A 24859-nucleotide genomic window follows, 5' to 3' on the forward strand; every position below is an offset into this window, starting at 1 on the left:
TATTCACTACTGGCAACTAATCCATAATAAGTGTAGTTATTCTTATGTTTAGAGACTCAAAGCAGTTAATCATGGATTAGTGAAATAACATTGTTGTGGTAAAATTTTGGAAATGTTACACAGGATGCATGCATTGCTTTTTTACATTCACCCCGACATCCACCCTTTGACTTCTGTGCAGTAAAAACCGATCACACTTTTCTGCAAACCCAGGATATGTTACATTTGTGTGTTCATATGTATCATATGGTCATTTCTAAAGTGACACAGTTCAGATTACACATATATGACCTTCAGGAGGGGGAAGGGGAGGGTGGATGGAGTTACACCAAGGTTAGACAGCCTCCAAGCACCAGACGGCAGTGAACTGCTGTTTGAGACCAACAAACAAAAAAAAGCTCGTATTTTTAAGGGCACATAAGAATATTACTAGCCATGTTTTTTGCAATAAAAGCTGATTTTGTGCCTAAACATTTACACCAGCATTTAAACATAAAGAAACATTGAGTCTGCCACATATGAAACATACAAGTGGAACATCTATGGTTTGCAGAAACATACAAGCCAACATTCATTCTAGCAATTGGGCTGACAAATAAGTAGCATAATCATATTTCGCAGGAGGTTGGGTTGATATAAACATACATACATACATGCTCGCAAAAATGGCTTGACGCAGAGTTTCTCAATTAGGACATCTTTCCTCTCTCTTAGTGCACTAGCACCACAACTTGGGTGTGTAGTGTGTGTGTTTATGTACATATTTGTCAGCATCGAGAGGAAGTATAGGTAGTGAAGCTCCAGCAGGGTTGTTTTCAACAGAATTCAGCCCCCGAAGGCACCGGAGCCATTACACACAACAGCCCAGCACTGATTGGCTGCATTCAGCTGCTGTATTGGAAATTGAGTTCTTTCTGTCGCCCACAGGTACCAATCACATCGCATTTACCCTTTTCATCCCACTGTTTTGCCACACACACACCTCTGCATGCTCACACAGATACACTGACAGCTGCTGCTTTACTTACATTTAAATGTTTAGGCACGTAAGCACACACCCGCATATTCTTCAAGGGTTCATAAGCATTCTCTTGCATGTTGTATCTGAGATGTTTCTTGAAAACTGCCTCTCAAGTGCTGTTTTACTGAACTCTATGAAAAACAGGACATTGTTGCAAGAGCAGCCACAAGATACAAAAGCTGATACACGGTATTGAGAGTTGTAGCCAGCACAGATATAAAAGAAGTATTGGAAAAACAACCTGAATCCCAACCTGAAATCCTTTCATTTTGACCTAGTGTACTTTAGGAAGAATACACAGATCTGAGGATGTGTTTCATGGTTATGATTATGACAAAGCAGAGGGCGAAGGTACCAGTGGCTTTTAGCCTTTGTGTCAGAGGGCTTTGTGCTAAAAGCATCAACATGGAAAACAACCCACACATCACAAACGCACCCACTCTACACAGCTATATCCACAGGCTATTTACTGCACTGATATTCATTCATTTATGCCCTCGCGCCCCACACACACAGCACAGCGAGAGCCCAGTGGATGTGTGTAGCCTCTCTCAGCCCACTCCATTGCTCTCTGATTTCCCCAGATTGACAGAAAAGGAGCACCGATAGAAACTGGCCGGCCTGGTCAATACCACTGATAGTGTAGCCTGAAGAAATTGGATCTCTCCCTCACTACCCGCCTCTCTCCCTGTGTGCCTCTCCATCCCTCTTGTCCTGTCACTGTCTCACTTTCATGTGAGTGAGAACTTCTGATCTTATAAAAATAAAACCAAATGAGAGATAATTACATTAAGAGAAAGTGCAAGAGACTGAAAGAGAGAGAGGGGACGAGCCTGCAAATGTCATCTATTGAACCTGATGGTTGATACGCTGGTATGACAACTGAGGTGCTGAGCATTTTAGACAAAAAACTTAGATCAAGGATTGTCAAAATTTTAATGACTGGGATAACAAGGATACTCAACTTAAATTGCCCTGGGGCCACTTTTGCAAAATGTCAGGAGGCCAGGGGCCAGATGCAAATGCCCCACACAGGTCTGATGTATGCTGGGGCGTTTCTGGAAATTTAGGGCTTGAAGGGGCACTTTATTTTTTCCTTGATAAAAACACTCTATTTTATGCTTTTCAAATGCATTCTAGCACTGTATTTATATTGAGAGTCAGAGAAAAATTAATTTCATTGTGAATTAAAAAAAGATTGGGGGGGCCACCCTGCATCCCACTGGGGGCCAGATTTGGCCTGCGAGCCTGCTAACCACCAACATGGTAACAATAGTTGAGGGTTGTGATGTCAGGTGACCAAAATTCATTGTTAGGACCACATGTAATTCCATCATCAATTTGACATAGACTATGTTAGTATTCTTGTTTTAGTATTTTTTTTGGTCTTAAATTGTGTTGTTTAGTAAACATTATCAGATGTCTTCTAAACATCTCATGCTTATGTCATCTTGACGTAACAGGTATGGAGGACGAAACGCAATATCTGCAAAGCATCATAATGTTAACCTCCACACAACAAATTCAAACTTCCTTCGTCAGCCCAATTTAACGTCTGTCTGATGAAAGAAGGGGGATGTGCCCCCCCCAAATAATCATTTCTAAGATTTTTACGTCATAAAAAGTACTTATCTGTAAGTGCAATTTGTACAGCATCAGTAGATGCAATGTTCTCCACAGCATGTTACGACTCACCTGCATCTCTCCACTGTGGCTTTTCAAGAGACCTCACACAGGTGTATTTCCTGTTGAAAAGCTTTTTAAATCAGTGGATGTGACACCCAGTGAAGCACATGACACATGAGCAAATGACGTAAGTTTTAAATGCAATCGCACAAGGAGAACCATAGATTCGCATGTAGAAAATGTGACTTAGCAGGAGGCAAAAATGAAAAGCGTGAACAAAGAATGAACAAAGCGTGATGGCAATTATTTTTTTCTCCACAGTGATGATTTAGCTTCAGAGAGTCACCCCGCAGTCATCTGAACACTGTAGCATTTGCCTCCCAGTGTTGAGGGCAGGTTATGTGCAAAAGAAGCATTGATCTGAGCAAATGAGCATCAAATTAATTCTAAGTAGACACAGCAAGTGTAATATACACCGGAGACAGCTTGTCACTCTCTCTGAGATATGAGTTAGGAGATCAAACAGGAACTCTCTTCATCTGGCCAGATAATCAGCACAGTGACCAATGCCTCCTTTTCTGCCTGGCTGCTCCGATCAATAATGTTAGCCAGTGCTAACACTAAGGAGCTAGGCTGGCTCACTTTAATGATCGCATTAATAATGAATCATCTCCAATGAGGCGCCCTGGTTCAGCCAGCTATTAATTGGACCTATTGTAGAATCATTTCTGCTGCTAATGGCCACATTGACATGTGTGAAGTAGCCCCTCATTGCTGGCCCTGACATGGGCTGCATTTGCTTCGCCCCCTCTTGATTGCAAATTGAGAGGGAGTCTGTTTTGTTGTTATCATTGTAACGTTATACAGTGTACTAAAAGCAACTAGCTGAGCAAACATATGAAGTCACCAGATGAGGTCAGCAGGATCAGCTCAGAGTCCTGCTCTTCTGCTCGAGTGATCCTTCTGATGTGTTTCAAGTGCAACACATCAGTGGAGTTTAATCCTGATTTACTAATAGCAATGAAGTCATGAATGACTCTTGAAGTAGACGTAAAGCTAGTCGTCATTGCCACTTGAGGCTGTCTTACGGTGCGGAGGGCTTATTCTAACATCAGACAGATAATTCACCACTAAAGATCCTTCTTCAGAAACAGTCTGGAGCACAAACTGAAAAAATATTTAACTGATTCTAGCGCATGTTTTACACCCTCGGAGAATTCATATCTTCTTATTGTTTCCACTATTGATTTTCGCTCTCCTACTCTATGTGTGATGTTCTCTCATCCACTGTATCCGTCCATGACATCCTCCAACTAACAATACACATCTCCTCAGACACGTTGGCATACAGTGCAGACGACACATACACACACACCCTTGGACGCATCTGGACACACACACACACACACACACACACACACACACACACACACACACACACACATGCATGCAGAAGGAAATGCGCACACAACAGACCTGGCTGTTCTTCTGCCTGTCGGCACACTGTGTAAATTTTACATGAGAGCTAAGCTGGTGTGTGGGATGTCACTCTGCTTGGTGTGTGTGCCAGAACGAGGAGGCTGTGTGAATGCACTGAACCTGAAGGAAAATGGCATGTTCATTTTTTAACCATCCAGTCTCTTTGCATTTTTCATTCAACCAGAAATTCAGACACGTACTGTGTAAAGCTTCTCAAACTGTAGAGCAGATCCTGCACCTTTGAACAAATTGTACTCATTCAGAAGAAGTAAAAGCCATAAAGGTACAGGTTGCTAACATAAACATAAAAACTCCTAATATATTGTCAGTCTCATGTGGACATAAATTGCAATATCGATAAGTATTCATTACAATTTTCATTCCATGGTAACAATTTGTATTACAACAGTAACAATCATTCTGATGCTTTGTGAGATGGACTCTCTCCTGTCGCAATGTCTTTGTCATGCAAACAACACTGAATGAAATGTTTTGGAAAATTATACACATAGCAATTGCTTTTTTCCTCCAAAGTTAAAGTAAAAGGTAAAAAAGATTATTGCCAGAATTAAAAAAAAAAAATCTATTGCAGTGAGCCTGCAGAATCTGGAGACTACACTGATTTTTCAAATTTCAATTTTCGATTACTGGCAATGGCTAACAGTGTGACTCAGAAATGTCCTTTTTATCTCTCATTCAGCAGGTAGTGAACCACTATGCAATGAATTAGATTTCAGGCAAAGATTAGGTTGCTGATTAAATGAACATTGGGACACCAATGAGTCATTGATCTGTATGTCTGTGGTTCAAGTCCGAGGCAGTGCATCATAATGATGTCACATCAACAACACATGCTGTTGTAGGTAAGCCCTTTGTGTAAGCTTGGATAAAATGAATGAATAACATGAAGAGTAACCTGTTAAATATACAATACGTAGCTCTAATGATAGTTTATTTGTTTGCTGGGGGGAGTTTTTACAGAAGCATTGTTCTATAGTCAGCATAAAAACACAGCTGCAGTTAATGAAAACAATAATGAGGCAGTTTGATTACGTTTAACACTAACAGAAGTCTGAATTGTTATTACTTTTAATGCTTGCCACAAGGCGCACCTAAATCAAACCTACTAAATTGTTTTAGCTGCTGCTGAGTTTTCCTTACATGTCACATGCTCCAGCTCTGTAATGTAGCCAAGCTTACAACTTTTAGTGATTTAGTATAATAACGTTACATCTGACAGATTCCAAACGTCGCCTACCGAAGAAAAGGAGAATTATGTCTCCTGTTATTAGTAGCTGATCTTTTCTGACAGCATGAGTGGTGTAAATTTGGTACAAACGTTCACATGGACTTAAGGATAAACTGATCAAAGGTCAAGGTAGCCTTACAAAATGTGTTTTTGGCTATAACTCAAGAATTTATACACAAATAATGACACATTTTCTCACAAATGTCTAATAGGATAAAGTGATGACATAATATATCCAAAAGGTCATCAGTCAACTTCACTGTGACATTATAATGTTCTGTAATAAAGCTTTTCTGGTCATTATTTATTGTCATAACTCAGGAACAGAAGGGGAGACATCTGGTCAGATACTAAAGCAGTGACTCAAATCTTGGGTACCCACCTTGAAATTGTGCAGATTGCATGGATCTTCTGGGCTGCTGGAGGGAAGATGTGTGTTAAGTGTCCAATTTTTATAGACATTAATGTAAACTGTAAGTGCAACTTGACTGGTTCGCAGAGGCATGTGTATGAAGCATCCATGTTTTCATGGATATACAGCAAATCGGCGGAGGTGTCTGGAATTCTGCAGCCTTAGATTCAATCACCATGTGATGTGATGTGATGTTGGTCATTAGCCCCAACATCAAAAGCTTCGCCTGTTGTTGTTTCTATGGTATCTGTAGTTAACTTACATTAAGCCCCCTCAATCTCTCAGTTGTTTTCCAACATTAAAAACTAGTGGAATAAGGAGATACTCAAACAAACACAAGACAAATACTGGCTATCATCATCTAAGAATAGTTTAAGTTACTCAGTAACCAAAACATTATGTTACACTTATGTTTGGACGAGCTCCAGTTTAGTGTTTTGTACTTTTGGCCTTTTGACAACACATTAATTCCACAACTGTCGCCTGTTTGAATTGGCATGCAGCATGCAGCCCTTTTAATTTGTGTCTTCTCTAGAGACACCAGCCGCACCATTGTTTGTGAATCAGCAGGCAATGGTGTTCACTAAGGACTGAGTGATGGGGATGTTTGAGAAAACTATATATACTGGTTATTTTTCAAATGAACTTCAGCCGTTTGAATGTGCAAAACCAAACAGTATCTGTAACAATAAAAAGATGTACACATCCTTGTTGAGGTAAACAAATTGCTCACATTAGTAAGTCATGTGACAATGACTCAAAGCATCCTGACAGTTGCAGTTAAGAAATGGTAAAAATGGCAATATGGTCAATACTAGAGGCAGGCTGTGTGACTCAGTAAAAGAAGAGTTTGCACAACTCATTAAACTTTGTATTGGATGTACTATGACTGCAACAGTGGTATCCCAGTTTCTGTCATTATGTCAGCTAAGAATAAAAAACACCCACAGAAGAAGTCATGGCCAAAACTGGGTAACTAAATAGTGAAAAAGCTGCCGGATCTGACAAATAGGGGTTCGTAATGCGGACAACGAGATCTGAGTTATGGTAGACAAATAAAATAAATCTGTGGATGCATTCTTCCTGGTGGTAATGGTGCACTGCAGGGAATGTTTCCTAGACGCACTGTACAAAAGGCCCTTCAGTAGCCACTGGCCATAATTTGGATGTCACAGTTCACTTTCTCATTATTGCTGACCAGGTATGTGAGCACGACAGTTCCAGGAAAATGACATCAACTTAACTTTTTTTTCCAGTGGGCTGCACAACCCCCACATTTACCCAAAAGAGCAGCACTTTGGGGATGAGGTGGCATTGAATATTCACAGCATGATCTCAGCATGTCCTCCTGAAAAATCTGTAGCGCTACTGAAGCACTATCTAACCAATGTGTCCTGTAAACAACTTGAAATTCGGCTGGTTCTGGAGGTCAGCAAAACGTCAGCGGTTTGGTAGAATACATTTTGACTGACATGAACTTAAGTCAACGTGTTTGAGCTATCTCTACCATTTGGTTTATATTATATTTACTGTCTAAAGCCATGCTTAAGGAGACAGTTTAATTGTCATTTTATGGTAAAGCTAATGATGGTAAAATAATATACATTTTTTTAATACATTTTTTGTGAAGAAAAAAAGAGATAAATATCCACTGTCAAAACCTGTATTCCACTATATATTTGAAGAAGAAAATATATCAGTATGATTTTTTAAACCATTTTTGACAAAATACTGTTATGGTAAATATCTAGATTTCATATGCAAAAATGATACTATTACTGATAATGCTACTAATTCCATGGTCACAAATTATTTAATTTGTTGGTACACTATTACAAGCATTAAAACAGAACATGATTTGTAATTCATATTTTTTTTCTTTCTGTTTTGTCCATTACCACAAAAGAATATATAAACCATTTGGTAGAGGCCTATATTTAACAACTATGGGGTCTGTTAAAAAAATAATGGTAATAAATAATAACCATGTGTTTTGTTATTATAGATGAGGAAATAAGAAAAATGCAAAAAAATTCTACATTTTCTTTTCTCTCGGGACATCAAAGGCTTAACATGTCTATAATAATTATCGTATATTTGTATCAACTCTGCTCACACTGGGTTCAGATACGTGAGGTATATTAAATTCTCATTATTACTGAAATTTGCAATCTATACATTTCTTATTTTAACAAAGGGATTCATGATACCACATTGTCTTAGAAAATATCCCATTCAATCAAAAAAAGATGATGGATTGAGCTGTAAAAAGGCATGATATTGCATACAAAGCATCTGCAGCTTCAGTGAATGCTCTTGGACCACATAATCTATACATATATGCATGCACTGACTCGATTCCTATGCTCAATGTACACATCCTGTAGCAGCAGCCACGGCGTAATCTGCTCTAGAGGGGCAGCTGTTGGTAGAGGCATTTGTTTTGGGGATGATTTGTTTGTCTGGGTCCTGGCACCCAGATGAGCAGTAATCAGAGGAGTTAGCAAACAGGATTGTGGTAGCCATGACGCTGAGAATCCTCCCCCACAGGGCCCGGACCCAAACAGCCCAGCGCTCTGGCTCTGGAATCGGGGCCAGACTGACAAACACACACACACATGCGGGATGCGGGCACAAATACCCTGTGTGAAAGCATGTGATGTGGTGGATGTAAACTGTACTGATTGGTTTTATGGGCTCATGACATGAGCATCGATCTCTTCCAGGTGAGAAAATAAAACATTTCAATGTGTGGTTTGTGCGAGGTAGTGTTTATGATTTCATATGCCCTCTCTAAATTCAGAGGTTTTTGTGGGTCCATGAACACAGCACAGGCGGAGCACTCCATGAGTTGACTTTTGGGTTGAATAACTGGTCTATTGATCCATTCAGAGCTGATCAGATCAGATTGTAGAAGTTCAGCTGCTATAAGTTAATGTGCTCCACACTCCAAGAGTGTGCTGATAAGAATAGCTCAATTTACAGTATATTTTAACAGCGCACCTAATGAACACTGCAGCCTCAAAAGTAAAAAAAAAAAAAAAAAAAAATTATTTCAATGTGGACTACTTTAGTCAAGGTAGAATTCATTTCCATTTAATTTTGATTTGATTCGATTTCACTTTATTGTCATAAGTAATTTTGAACTTGTGTTCCAGGACGTCAACTGTTTCACATAAATGCACACACATACCAAAAATACAAAAACACTTAGCCAAAGAACAAAGTTGTACAATAAATGCTTCAAATCACCACCGACATTATGAAAAGTGGATGGAGTTTATTTGCAGTGATATTTGGCAGTATGACTCTGTTCTGGGACCTCTCTGCCCTTCCTTGTGCCTACGTGGAAAGTCTTAAGGCAGAGAAAGCATCTCTTTGTCCTCCAAGCACCCACATGTAAAGCTGAAGGCAGAGTGAGCACACCTTTCTGCCCTCCAAAGTCACACAAGGAAAGCCTAAGGCAGACAGAGTGAACCTCCCTGCCCTTCCATGTGCCTGCATGGAAAGCCTACGGCAGGGAGAGCAACAGCAAAGACCCCCAGAAATGATAAGCCAGACACAGCATGAAAAGGAGGAGCTGGGGTAGAGGCGGTTTGTAAAGTGACTTGCAGACGAAGTAGCAACTGAAATGAGGTTTACCAATTGATATATGGAAAGGAATCATGTGATCTATCAGCTGACTCCCTTCCATCAATCACCTGGTCCATCAGATGATTGGGCTGTAGGTGGGATGTGAATTGAGCTTGACAACATGGCCTGTCTGAACTAACCTACAGTATGTTCAATCTGTGGTGTTTTAATGGTGGTGATCCGCCACAAATAAATGAATGTGTAGAAAATCCTAATATGATTCATTTTGGCCTGTTTTTGATACCTCATTTTGTTCACTTTTGAGATGTACTAACACTCTCTTTATATTTTCCATTCCTTCCAACCCTTTATGTGTTTCCTCACAGGGCTGGTAGTGAGAGAGGCCAGCATAGAGATCACTCGGCAGCAGGTGGAGGAGCTGTTTGGGCCGGAGGACTTCTGGTGTCAGTGTGTGGCCTGGAGCTCTGCAGGGACCACCAAGAGCCGCAAAGCTCATGTCCGCATCGCCTGTGAGTATCCTCCCCCACCTCCATCCTGCTCTTCAACCCATTATTCAGTCTTTATCATCTCTCTCATCTTTGCTTTCTTCACCAAACAAAATCTCTTGGCTGCCAAGGAAATGCGTCTCACAGACCGACTTGTGTGTCATGACAGATTTACAGATTCTTGAGATAGAAGAAAAAAAATGGTTTTACTAACACAAGGCTCAAGTGTCCCTTTGAACTTAAGTTGGTAAAAAGCCGGCAGAATGTGAATCCTTATGTACAGTATAAACCTGGAGGAACAGTGCAGAGGAAACAGTGTATACACAGCAGAGAGGCTCCGGCGCATGTTTATGCCAGTGTTCCCTTTTTTTTTTTCGCTTCTGTAGGTGGTCCTCATTTGTTCTCAGCCTGTGAGTTTGTCCTCCTACTGAAATGCATAACACAATTGTTTCCAAGTAATGAGAAACATTCTGTTGCCTCTAAAGTTTGGGCTCATTTTTTAACCGTTTTCCCAACGGATCTGCCAATCAAAATTTAAAAGTAATGAAACCCCGGAGGAGACGGTGAGGAAAGCAGAGTTGTAAGAGTAGTTAAAGCTGTGACATCAAGGCAGCACTTCTGCAACACAACACACATTACATAACACAACTGCTTACACATTGTTGTCAAAACTCCACCTGGAGGGACTTCTTTCATAGTATCAGCTAGATCATCACACTTCCAACTCCTGTTGAAGTCATTTCAAGGCATCGTGACTGACACGTTCTGTTTTGACTTGTGGCAAACAGACCAAAAAAATGCAACACCCACTTGCAGCTTGTATTGTAGTGCATCAAATATATCGCTATCACTGCTGGATAGGGCTTGATAGGGATATCACTTGAGCTTAATGTTTGGCTGGCAACTCGGTGCCACTGTCAGAATGATTTCATTTTCACTTTACAGTACAGTGGAGAAGCACAGTACGGAGTCAATATCTATGGTTTTCACTTGATCTACCCCATTTAGAGGCAGTTAGCAATCATATACCTGTCCCTCTCAATTTTCATCTCACCTAATTCTCATTTTCTCCCTTTACATTGCTGTCTCCGTAACTCTTGTCTTGTCTCCCTCTGTTTTCTGTACAGTTTCTCTTTGAATTCAATGTATTGCCTCTTTTTCAAACACCGGTAGCTCTTCTCATTACTGCCTCTGTTATACTAGCCTGGTGAATCAGAATCATGCCTCTCAGTCTCCCGCCGAGCCCACTCCCGCTGCTCCACCTCCTATAATCACCCATGATGAGCAGCCTTCCAGCACTAACCTATCCCTCAAATCACAATGGACCCCTCTTCCCCTCCCATTAGCTTCTGCTGAATGGATTAGCTCCTTCACTGTGCTCTCTCTTCAGGCAGGCTTTCTTGTCAGAGCCAGGCTCTATCCTGTTAGGCTAATGGAAACTGGGCTTGTTTTCCTCTCCTCTCCCATCATCTAAACATATACAGTTTAATCAGACGGTGACTCAGAGCCAGTGCTGGCGAGTTAAGAGGCTCTTGTGTTGAAGAACTGGCTCTCAGACTTGCAAAAAAACGGCCGTCGAGCTAAAAGTATTGTCAGAGTTTTTGTGTTTCTGTTCGGAGGGAGAGAGAATGTGTAAATTCCCAGTGATTGCCTTTTCTTCTTGTGACCTCCACAGAAGCGTTTTGATTGGCCTCCATAGTTGGGGAGCAGTGATTGCTTGCCCAGAGAGAGGCAGTAAAAGCATGTGCACAGAAACAAATTAAATAAATGAATCAAATCAACTGAAACGCCTTTCAAAAGATTGTTCGAGGGTAATGTTTGCTGAGAAAGCTGGAAATTGATTTTCTTGTTTGTTTGTGGCCTTATAATTTTACGAGTACAACATAATAATAAACCTCAGCTTGTGGCTTTAGTAATGATTCAAACTTAAATATGGTAAATCTTCATGGTCATTCTTAATCTAGGTATGTATCAGTGCCCAATGATTTACATTTGTAAGTTTAAGGCCAGTTTAATTTAGCATGACAAGGTAGATGTTAAAAGGTAATGGTTGTCACATGTGTATCCTTCTGAGAGCGAGCGAGGTTGGAAGTGTTTGTCTACTGAAGAGGGAATGGTGTGACTCCCACAGGAATGTCGACTCAGCTGGTCCCACACCCTTAAATGTCCCACAGTACCGTTCAGGGTTACAAGAAGTGAGGAAAGGAGAAACTCCAGAGTGGAACCAAAACCAACATCCAATAAATTATACAGTGCAGAATAATCCCCTGCCTGCCACTTACTGTGCTTCATCAAGAGTAATGCCAAAGGTTTCCTAATCATGATGAAAATAACAATACAAGCATCGGGTGTTTAATTTTAGTTTAACAAGCTTTAGTTGATCTGCTACAAGATGTATGAGTAATAAAAGCATGAATATTTCACATTGACTCGCAGACACTGGTCTATGGCATTAATACAAATATTGTAATGCGGGTAATAGTGGGGGTTTTTATGTTCTGTACAATAATGCAATCACTTGGTGGTTGTTTAGGCAGTGAGTCTCTGGTTTGACACTGAAAGAATTTAAAGAAGCATTGCATTTTGGGATCCTCTGCATTCATGTAAACATGTTTCATCCAATTGCTTTGTTTTAAGGAGAATTTGTGGGTCTAAAGTCAGGCCTATACCACATTTACTTGAAAACTAAGCTTCTTCTACATTTTGGCCTTTCGTCTGCATGCAAGTTGTGATCTAATTAACTGAAAATAGACCTTTTCTAAAACTCCATCCAGAGTGAAGATTTTCAGAAACTCCATTTTCATCATTGAAGTATAGATAGGGAAAACAAGAGTTTTTGGGTAATATTGTCAAAGAAATCCTTTGTGAGGCACCAAAAATGACGTGGCATTTTGTGCAGTGGAAGACGTGAACAAAACACTTCTAATTTTGCTAACAGAACTTTCTGCATGTCTGCACATAATCAAACAATTACTCTTCCACTATATCCACTAATTAGGCATCAGAATGCGCTACGCCGTGGCTGTAATCCTAGATTTGCAAAACTCTTGTGAGCCGCTTCTTTTGTGGTTTTTAGTGTGATAGCACGTTGGTTAAGGTCTTGTTAGGTTAAGGACACAAAAACACTTGGTAAGCATTAGAAAAAGATAATGGTTTGAGTTAAAATCTAGCAGCAAACTCCAGGTCTGACAATTGAAGCCAACGTGGATGTTAAAGAAACTGCAGTTCATTGAATGGCCACTGGAGGGGGGCTCAGGAAGTGAGTCAATGTTAAAATGCCCAATTTTACAGCAGAAATAAACATGTATAGCCTACAGCCTGGTAGAAAAAATAGTCATGGTTTCCCTGACAACTGTTATGCATAAATAGGGGTGTGGCCGCTTTGAGAGGCAGGCTGTCTGCGAAGTGTCACAACAGTCTATGGGTCCTCGCTCCTCCACGGCTCCACCCTCTTGTCCAAATGTGATCACCTCTGGTTCCAAAAAATATCTGTGTACATGTGGACTAGGACTTACTTTTTTTACTTCTTCTCAGGAATAACACACTATACTGTGGTCTAAAACCAGTTTGGGCCAAACCATGACCTACTATGGACCTTACCAGGGACACCACCACCAGCAAAGTGGCTGCTATAGGCAATATGGTTCAATCTAAACCAATACATAGCATGCTGCAGTACTGCACACCACACTGAGAAGGAAGGCCAGTAACAAGTGAAGTTTTGCAAACTCTCCAGTAACTTTATATGGAGAAATCAAATTTAATTTATTGGGTATGGCTGTAGTGTATATACTGTACTGTATATCATGAAGTGTGTCACAGTGTAGAAGAAGGTTTGCCTGATTCTCCTCCTCACCTGTCAGACTGTGACTACATCTTCTTTTATCTCTCAGAGGAAGTTTGAACTAAGAACATCTCTACACTGTAGTTCTGACATCAGAGCCACGGTACAATGACTCTTACAACTTCAAACGACAGTACCCCTTTGAGACATAGTTTTGCTACCTCCTTTCCTTTCTGTTCCATCTTAAGAAAAACAAACTGTTTGTCCTTGGATCAAATTCTGTAATGCTACATCCCAGAATATGCGCCCCTCCAGTCATTCCCTCTCTTAATTTCATACCAGACTTTTTTAGAAATTGCTTTCACTTCAGCACTCACGGTTTCAGCTTTTTATAAAACACTGAAATTTGCGGAGTTATGGCACATTCCCCTGAAGACACGCATACTCACAGGTTGAATCGGGACAAGGGATCTCATTGAATTTGTTATTTTAAGGTTCATTTTTCAAAATAAAAAATGAACCCTAAAATTACTATAGGTATTCTTTGGGGCCTGCAGGTGTAGCCTGATCATGTATTCTGTAATAAGAACATGATCTAGTTTCTCCTGCAGGGGATGTGGAACAGTTAGCTGAACAGGGAAATGTCTCTATTCAAGTATAATGTCTCCTCGTGTAATCGCTGCTGAACAAAAGGAGGCAAGTGATGAAATCAGTAAATTGAACCTCTGTCTTGATCAGGTTTTAGAGATTCATATTTTTATTGCATGTAATGATGCCTACGAGAAACCACAGTGAGAATGCTCTGTCCTTACAGTATCCATTCATACACACACTTCTATCTCCCCAGACATTGAAGAACAGTTATTTACTATGATAGATGTGTGTGCTGTAGCCTAATACATTTCTACAACCATTGTGCCCAAGAGTATTAGACGTATTGTGTGCAGTCTGTTCTGTCTTCTGAAGCACAAATTCTGCCATACAATCTGTGTCACAGCACATCTCAATGTGCTTTCAGTCTACAGTGTCCTCACATCTAAAACTTGAACTCAAAACCAATGTGGTATCGCAGAGCTATCTAATATAATAAATATCTTCTTTTATGTTAGCACGCTATGTCAATAAATGTCCATTACTGTATTAATAGTGTTTTGTGAAGAGGAATTGCCATATCCTTTCTACAGATTGAATCGCTGAACCGGGGTCATTTCTGGGTTTGTTTCCATGGACACAGTTAGTTGTATATAACTGAAGAGCTGATTGGTATCAGATACTAAGGGATTAGAAGTAAACAGACTCTCAAAACATGTCTTACTGATTCTACAGTTTTGTTATGCCTCCACGCCAGCAATAGCTGTGGCCAGGTGTCCATTCGTCTGTCCGTCCCATTCCTATGTATGCGATATTTCAGGAATGCCACAAGGGAAGTTTTTCAAATTTGGCATAATTTTTTACCTTTGTTGACAATGAGTTGATTAGATGTTGGTGGTTGAAGGTCAAGGTCACTGTGGCCTTATCTGTCATTCTGGTGATATAATATATCATGAATACCTTGAGGAAAATGTTTTTAAATTGGCGCAAACATCCACTTGGATTCAATAGTAATCTGATTAGAGTTTGATTTAAGGTCAAGGACACAGTGACCTTGCATTCCTCACATTCTTGTAAAATTGATATGTTTAGGGATGTTCTTTAAATTTGGCACAAACATCCATTCGGACTCAACAATGAACTTTTTAATTTGGAAGTCAAAGTACAAGGTCACTGTGCCCTCATAACACAAGTTTTTGGCCATAACTCAAGAATTCATATGCTAATCATGACAAAAATTCCCACAAATGTCTAATAGCATAAAATTATGAAGTGATGACATTTTATATCCAAAACATTGAAGGTCAACCTAACTGTGACATCATAATGTTCTGCATAAATCTTCTTTTGGCCATTACTTAACCTCATAACTTTCACAGAAGGTGAAGGAGACAAATGGTCAGATACTGGATTGGTAACACTAATCTGAGTGCCCTCCTTGAAACTCTGCAGATTGTATAGTTCTTCTGTGCTGCTGGAGGGATAATGTGTGTGAAGCATCTATATTACTATGGACATTGTAAACTGTAAGTGCAACATGACTGGTTCGCAGAGACATACAACTGGGAGGCGGTAGTTCTGTATCAAACAGTCTTTTAACATGACTTGCTTTTTTCAGCCCTTAAAGGTCTGACGTTGACTTGAAAGATTCGCTATAATGTCTCATCTTGCAGTTACAGTATAGCATAGATATTAATTTCAACTTGTTTTGTCTCCTGTTTCAGTCATGCTTGCCTTCATTAATGGGGTTTGCTTGGTTTAATGGCTGCATAGTTGCAAATGTCAGTTCATGCCATATCTGTATGTAGAGGCTATATAGGAAAAATGTGTTATTTAAGACCATGCTGTGTTGAATGTGGTTACTGTTTTATATTGAATGCATCGGTAAAAAGGCTAAAGACTGTTTGTTGCCAGGAGTATTGCGAAGGCTGTGAAAAAGTATCAATGAAGTTTGGAGGTTTGATTGTGGATTTGATGCTTCAGTAACTCCAAAGTTCCCAAGTAGCTCTATAACTCCCCATAAAGTCTTCATCTCTCTCCCTCTCTCCTCTCTACCCACCCCTCTCCTCTGTTGTTGCGTATGATGCCTGCTGCTCCTGTCTCAATCTGTGCAGCAGGTTATGATATATGTCTAATGGGCTTTGGGTTCCAGTGTAGCATGACACCTTCAGTAATCCTGCCCTGTCAGCTCCACTATCCCTGCCCTGCACTACTCCATCAGAGCTCTCACGGCACAAAAATATTGGTTTTTCATTGAAGGGCGAGTGATCACCTTCTCCCTATCGTTCCTCCATCTACTTCAGCCAAGTTTATCTTGTGCTGAAGAGGAGATGGAGATAGAGAGAAAACATAAATCTCAGTTACTATTTCTAGCATTTAAATACTCACTGCTGTGTTTTGGTTTTGCACTGAGACAGTTATTATTGATGAGTTTCCCTGCCTTTTCTTGGATGATTTATTGTTAGTATACCAATACTATATTATTGATTGACTCACGTTTAATTTAATATTAATCATAGCTCTCAAAGCAGCCTTCATGACGTGCTTTTGTTTCTTCTTTGTAGACTTGAGGAAGACATTTGACCAGGAACCTCTTGGGAAGGAAGTGTCACTGGAACAGGAAGTGTTGCTCCAGTGTCGCCCACCTGAAGGAATCCCAGCTGCTGAGGTAAGCTTCAAAGACATTTCACTGAGCAGGTACTCTGTAGTTTTTAGCAGGGCTATACAGAATATTCAAAGCTTTAAGGCTTTCTTTTTAACGTTGACATTTAAATTTTAAATCAACATTTTTTTACATGTCTATTCATTCAGTTAGAATCAGGCTGTATGTATAGAACAGATGGGTCTCCTCCTTCTTCCACTGTACAAAAATGGAGTGAAAGTATCCTGGATATGGTTGCTGCCATCTTGTGCTAGTGATGTAATTTGGAGCCAGAGTTGGCACAGACACAATCTCTGTGTTATCAAGTTCTGCTCATACGTACACCCGTCTGACCAATGGCGAGAAAGGCCACTGAACGCAGGCACACTGATTGACTCACAGTTCCAAATGCCAATTAAACAAAACTTGTCAGAAAAACAAATGCTTGAACATACATCAGCTTTTTTTGAATGGTGGCCATAAGTGAAATTACACCATCATGGGATGCTAGGGAGCCCAGAAAGACTTTTTCATACTGACTTACTTTGGGAAAGAGATGTCTGTAAATCAGTGGATACATTTTTGTGAGCATCAAACCTCCGCAAAATGACTCATTTCACTGTCAAGATTGAATCCATTCAGTTTGATAACATTTGGAAAGTCTAAGAGAGCCGTAAGATTAAATTATTGATCGCCATTCAAGCCAGCGAGATGTTTAACCGGAAGTCAGCCGCTCTGCCAGAGTGGGAGTTACCCACTCTGGCACAGTGTGCTTTCTCTGTGTAGAGAGTTCTCTATGTAATGCAGAAGATCTGGGTACTTTCATACCGTGTAAATAGAGCTTTTTCATCCGCCACTGAGCAGCTCTCATAGGAATGAACGGGGCCCCGCCTCCATGGCTGTAACCAGGTTTTCGTAGTACAACCTTTGGTCCATGTCCCATCCCATATTACTTGTTCTTCAGTTTATGGTTTAAACTGCACAGTTGCAGACAGGACAAGATTATCTGCTGTCCTTTTGGCTCCCATGCTAAAAACAAGCTGCATTATGCTAGCAGCAGATCCACTTGTGGAGCAGCCAAGCAAACAGCACCGTAAGTTATATTTGTTCATTAAAGAAAGTTGATTTTTAAAAAATGTTGACGTCCTAAAATATGAAGACAGACATTTGAAGCCTAAATCCTTGATAGAAGCTCTGAATGTAAAACATAAAGACAGATGTTCACCACAGCCCCAGTTGTTTGGGTAATTATACTTTTTGTTTGAAAAGATAAGTTCTTATAGGCTCATATGGTATATGTTCACTACAGATACGCAGGCAGTTGCGATTATCCAGACTAAGCCCAGCCAAAAGTTCTCGCCTCAAATCCAATAAACTGGCTGCCCTGAGAAGAGCTTTATGTGAAGAGCTTCAGTGACTATTTCAGAGTTGGTTTCTGCTGAAATGTCACCATCGTTTCTATTTGGGAAAAAAAAAAAAGATATATAATGGTAAACTAAAATTTCCAACTCCCACTTAATTGTATGTTTAGCATATGTATTTATTAGCATGCATTATATTTTTCAGTGTTAACAGTCATTGGTTCTGTTCTTTCATGCCACATCAAATGGTGAAAACTGTGTTGATAGTAGAATTTTTCTCATTTTTGAACTCTGCTCATTTCAGAAGTTGTAATGAAATAACACTGAATAAATCTGACACAGTCGGGCACACAGATAAGGACATTTTTCCACCACTGCTTGGGCTATTTAAGCTATTTGGGTATTTCCTGAACATCGGCCAGTCACTGCAATTTGTTCAGAGGAGAGAAAATTGTAATTATCTGCTGTGGGGGAAAAAGAATAAAACCAGTTGTGTCCCCGTGTTACCTTCACTCAGCCACTATCGGCTCCCTGCTCTACTTCCTCCCTGCCCGACAGTAGAACACTGTTACAGCTGCATTAGAAAAGGCTCAGTTGAGATTGCAGGAACATAAATAGAGGATGAAAGGATGGTTTGATTGGGGGGGGGGCTTTTTTTTTTTGTTTAGTCGGGGGTGTTGGGACTGAACTCTGTAAAGGCTTGTGATTGACCTGGAAAAGCCGAGTTAAGTGAGTGGAACTGCACAGCATTTATCCCTGCTGAAAGTGCTGACAGGCTAAATGGACGAAAGTTTGGGACCGGCACTCGGCAAACTCTCCTTATACAATCCTGGCTTCAGTGTGATAGTGTTGCTGTAACAGCCATACAGTTCTGGTGATTCTGCCGCCTGTCTGAGGTCGCTCTGTCAATCCTGGATTGGCTCAGTGCAGCGATTAAAGACTCAGCTGGGGTCCAATCATGACACATCTATGCTTTCTGAGATATGGAGTTGCTGTGGCAACCAAGATGTACAAAGAAGAAGGAGGCTTGTCAGCATTAATAGCGTTTGCAATCTGGCAATAGGTGTGCATTTATGTGAAGTCAAGTAGAATCCCATTACTGAGCTAGCCATCTATTCAACAAATGAGAGGAAAAATGTTGTGTAGTTAAATGCGTCAAAGAAATATTCAGTATGAGTTCAGAAACTTAGTATGATGAGTGACATTTTTAGCAATTCACCTCTTCTGAAGGATAAAAACAAACAAATTGTTTAAAATTCTCCCTGCATGCTTCATTTTCTGTATTTCTGACTAAGAGCAGTGATTGTTTTCTCTGTTTACTTTTCCTCCTATGATCGAGTTGAATTTTGTGTGTGTACAGAGGCGCTTTTTCAGCTTCTTTAATTACTCACACTTACCTTATGGCTACAAAAAAAAGACAACAGTTCCATTCCACAAGTTGTTTATCCTCTTTTTTTTTATCCTGAACTCAAACACAGCTGCCTCAGTGGGAAAAAGGACAAAACTGAATGCTGCTTTTTCATCTGTGTTTGTCAGGCCTTTTCTCACACGAGGCCGCCAGAGAAAAAGCCTTGGAAAAAGCAGATGGGCTAAGTCTGTGGTTACATATGAATCTGCAGAAATGTGCAGCAGCCCTCGTGAAGGAAAGATCTGTCATATTTCACCCACTCTAAGACAAAAAATAATATAGAGGGGATGAGAGAGGCTGAAGGGAGAGGGAGACGAGCTGTTGAGGTTTGTCGGGGTTGGATCCAGTGGGTTGTTGTCAGGCCTCCAGTGGGCTGTCACTTCGCTCTGTGGTTCCTTTACAGGCCTTTGCCTAGTGAGGGAGAGGCTGGCAGGATGGCAGGCTGTGGCTGAGCCATAAAACCCATACACTTACAGCACTTTTGTTAAATCGTGTGGACTGTATGTGATGGACATTGTGCTGTGTGGCAGGCTTCCAAAACCATTCTGTCATGAAAAAGACAAGCAGGACACACAGTCACATCCCCGCATTTCCACATGGATGTTCACATGCCGGAGTACCAGCGAGGGCATTAACACGTTTGCATGCACATGGACACATGATAACATGCTGCCAACAACTCAACTGAGCACTGAAAGTCTATTCATCTATTCTATAGAGTGAACATTGTGATTGTGGCCAACCAGCTGGCAGAAAAAAAAGATTTACTGCTGATGAACAGGAAGAAGGACTTAGGCTTTTGTGCTTCTCTTTTCAAACTAGAATAAAAGAGTTTTATGAGGAAAATCTGTCATTTGGGTTCATATGCATTATATTGTCATTACTGATGGCACTTAAATTACAATTTGTTGAATCCTATGTGTCTATCCCATTGGCTAGCTAATTGTCGCCATTCTGCAATGCACTCATGTACAGGTTACTGTGTTGTAGTAAAAGCGTAGCACCTATCCTTTATTTCTCCCCCGGTTAACAACGTTAGCTCTGTCAGCACTGTTGTTCAGTGCTGTCATTACACAGAGATCCCAGGTTAGGGTTGCAATGAAGACTCTTCGTTATGTGGGCTTTGATTTTTTAATACAGAACTAATCAAAAGGGGATAATGCTGCCCCAGTGTGTGATTTAAGATAGCATGCTGGTGTTCCGGATGCAAAAGAAGCATGATGGGTGTGACATGTCATACAACAGTATCCTGCTCAGGTGACATATAGCATGCATGGCAGGCAGGCTTTCTAAACCGTTCTGCGATTTTTATGGAATGGTGAGGCTATAAATAATTGAAGCAGCTACAGTGACGTTACCTATTGGTTTTTGGACTGCCATTTTGAAGCCTCAAGTTCGGCATTTCGAAGGTTGCCATCTTGGTTTTTGTCGAGCCAAAAGTGATCATATTTCAATGAGATGGTGAGGCTGTAGAGGAGCAAGGGGTGGATCTGCCATGTGCAGACAACCTTTGAATCATAGATGTACTCTGAAAATCGTATAGAGCTCGTCTAAATGATTGGAAGAACTGAAGCTTTCTGACACTTTGAGGTTGTTCATATTTTTACCATTTTAATGAAGATATTTTGAGATCAGCTATAATGCCACATTTTGGCGGCAGTTTTTAGATGATGAGTTTGCAAAGTAACTCACCCCCCCCCCCACACACACACACACACACACACACACACACCACACACATGCATTGTCAGAGTTAAGAAGCCCACGTTCAGCAGAATCAAAGTAAGTCAATCACAATTAGGTTTGATCTCAGATTACAAAGTGGAACTGCGCTATTTGATGTTATCCAGTGTCAGTCTTGTGTTCCCTCTTTGTCTTCCTGCTTTTCAGAAGATTTACATTACAGGTTTCACGATGGTTTACCACAATAATAACATTCTGTGATTCTATTTAAGTGGTTATGAGTCTTTGTCTGCTTTTTGCAGCGGCTGTTGCCCTGAAAACTAAATATTATGCTGAACAATCAGGATTGCTTCTGCGATGATGCAGCAACTTTTCACAACAGAACATAAGAAAGAGTTCTTATTTTAGGAGTTTTCAGATTTGGAGTTGAGTCTGAGGTATCCTGGCCCTTATTTTTGACAGGCTAGTCACACTTGATGCATTGATTTTCTGGTGTACAGATAGTCCCTGAGAAAATGGGACACACACACACACACACACACACACACACACACACACACACACACACACACAAAGAAAACAAGCAGCCGGCATTTATTTTGGCTCTCCTTGCGACCATTACCAATGGAACTTTGGCCTCAGAGGACTGAAAAACTTTGAGTGAGGTTTCTGAAATAGCACAAGGATTCAGTCATCTGAATGTCTTGTATGGTCTGAATACATTAGACACTCACCAGGCTCCCAAAAAGTCATTGTTACATGTTTCCATTGCCGTGAATATTTGATATATACTTAATCAAGAGCAGAAGGAAAATGTAACTATTCTTGGAAGTAAGGGAGAGGGAGTGATTTGGCAGGAAAGGCTTGGGTTTCTGTGTAATGTGGTCTTACTTGCAGAGTGCTGTCCATAGATAGAGTAATAAAGGTGAAGATGGGGATAGAAGACTTTTCCCTGGCTCAACACTGATCTTTCTTTTTGAATACCTCGACAACGCGCTTTCATCAACATCTTAAGGGCCTCTACAGAAGTAACAGTGGCCTCTTTTCATACTCGAGAACATGTGGCAGGCTCATAAAATTGACTTAAATCTCCCTTGTGAAAGAATGCAGCTTTATTGTTCCTTTCTTTATTTCTCCTCCCATGCCCTCCATCTCCATCTCCACTTCAGAGCCCTTGTCACAGCCCCGAGAGAAAGACGAGAGTTCAGAGGTGAGGCAGCACCATGAGCTGCTGAGCCTGTTTCCATGGAAGCAGGATTTTAATTCAGGCATCTCCTTAGTCAGCCGGGGTCCTGCCGTGTTATCATGGGTAACGAGTCATTGATGCTCTGCAGGGAAGAGGCCCCGCTGCCATGATTAAGTCCATTGGCTTTACTGAGAAGAAAGCCTGGAAACACAAAGATCTTTACTTCACACTCCCTCATCTAGAGAAGTGAGAAAACTAAGTCAGATGAATTTAGACAGCTGGGACAGCAGCCAGAGCCACATTCAAGGGTTTCACATGGAGTTCTGTGAACCCATAGGGACATAGATTTTGTTATTTAGCTCAAATTATGTCCCTTCACTTTTTGTTTTTGACTAAATGTGCTGATAGCGACTCTTAGCATTGAGTGTTTTGTTATAAAATCGAATCTGTCGCAAATATCTTCACTATTTCACTTTATGGTGATCCAGCATCCACCTTTTCCGCACATTAGACCATGCAAATGTAAGTGATTACTGTTGATTTTAGGTCCAGTTCCACTTAATAGGCGAAGTGAAGGCTTAGCGCAGACGGCGGCTCGTCAGGTCACCTTGTCAAAAAATAGCTGAGTGCTTCCTCCCGGTCAAAATGCTGCATAGTGTAGTTATAAGGGGGGCCAGGGATGTCAAGAGTAACAACACTTCAGTGCCCAGTGAAACAGGAAGTGCATTTTCATTAAGGTTACCCATGGGAGAGAAAGTGTCAGGAGGCCAGACCAAATCCCTCTGGCAACCAAGCTAAGATTGCCCTTCAGGCACTCAACTGTCAATCACGGCAGTTTTCCTGCGCAAAGGCTGTGATTTACTCTAATAGCCCAACATTTGTGAGCTCTGCTGTCCTCTGTAAGTCACTGCCCTTTCTACTGTTACCACCGATGGGTCAGGCCTTCACAAACATTTACATATAAAAGTTTAGCCCGCGAGGGTTTATCTGTTCATATATTCTGTCAGACCACCTGTGAGAAAGAAAAGAAAATATTATTCATTACAGGATAGTGACAAGAAACACAGCTTGGAGCTCTAGGAGGATGCAAAGACTTAAATTAAACCAAAAACAACTTCATGTACCAGAGGTGTAGACTCGAGTCACATGACTTGAACTAAAGTCAGCCTTGAGTCACAAATTTGATGACTGTAAACTGTATAATTGCTCTTGAGCGTTTTGACTCGAAAATACTTATCTTTATCCAAGCCTATAGAATAAAGATTTTCAAACAGTTTGCATTGAATCAGATAATTTCCCCCTCTTCGAGGTAAACTAACATTAACACTGTTAATTCCAGGAAAGTCAACACTGTGTCACCCATATTCACGCAGCTCTCATTTGTATGTGGGGTCTGTGTCGGTAGGAAATGAAAAATCAGGCCTATATGGTATTGTCAGTGGGTTCCATAATGGTCCCTTGCCAATTGCCTACATTTGGCTTTATAGTTTATATAAAATAGGCCCCACATGGGTTATGCCAGGGCTACCTGGATACTAAGTGGGCATGGGCCCAAAATGGGCAACTTATCTTGTAAAGTAAGTAAATCCACCTATGGCATGACAATTGGCATGGGACCACTACAGAATCTGTGGACAGTCCTGTATAGTGCATATTTTTCAGCCCATTTACTACCCACATGGGCCCCAAATGCAAATGTTGGCTGTGGAGTTTGTTTGACGCAGTCCGACCGCACCTTAACAAATTGCAGGAGACAACCATGAAAGAACATTAAGTTACTGAGAGCCAGTTTGATTAAACAGATATATTTTACTGTTATTCGTACAAAAACTACACAGTAATCAACAAAAAATGAATTGCAGAATGCAAAATGAATGGTTAAAGACATAGCAACTTGCTATTTTGTTGAATATTTGTGGTCCACAGCAAACATTAAATCAAGGCTTATATTAACATTTTAACATTTATTTAAAAATAAAATCATATTGGCATGAGAACACATAATGACTTATTTAGGACTAAAAACTTAAAGTTTAGGACTTGGGACATTACTTGGGATTTGTCTATCTTTTTATTTTACACTTCACTTGGGACTTGAGTGCATTGACTTAAGACATACTTTTCATTCATTCATTCATTCATTCATTCATTCATTTTCGGTAACCACTTTTCCTGGGCCACAGGGGTCTGGGGCCCATCCCAGCTGACAATGGGACAGGCTTGCATTGCACTGACTTGGTCCCACCTCTGACATGCACTATATGGGCTACAAGAACAATATGTGTTTTAGCTCCCTCTTGCCATTGTGTTTTGAAGCACTCACCTGCTATCACAGCTTT

The 24859-nt window shown here is 40.6% G+C and overlaps 1 protein-coding gene across 3 annotated transcripts in view; it reads left to right on the forward strand.

Moving 5' to 3' along the window:
* unc5cb (unc-5 netrin receptor Cb) overlaps window positions 1–24859 on the forward strand; it is a 177977-nt gene that overhangs the window by 82109 nt on the left and 71009 nt on the right. For all 3 annotated transcript variants that reach the window (XM_088070682.1, XM_088070683.1, XM_088070686.1), the window contains exons 3-4: window positions 9747–9890; window positions 16806–16909. In XM_088070682.1, coding sequence (XP_087926808.1) covers window positions 9747–9890; window positions 16806–16909 — 248 coding nt within the window. The remainder of the gene's footprint in view (window positions 1–9746; window positions 9891–16805; window positions 16910–24859) is intronic.

Source organism: Plectropomus leopardus, chromosome 20, assembly GCF_026936395.1.
Source record: "Plectropomus leopardus strain MGB_pleo_1.0 chromosome 20, ASM2693639v1, whole genome shotgun sequence".
Classification (NCBI taxonomy): Eukaryota; Metazoa; Chordata; class Actinopteri; order Perciformes; family Serranidae; genus Plectropomus; species Plectropomus leopardus.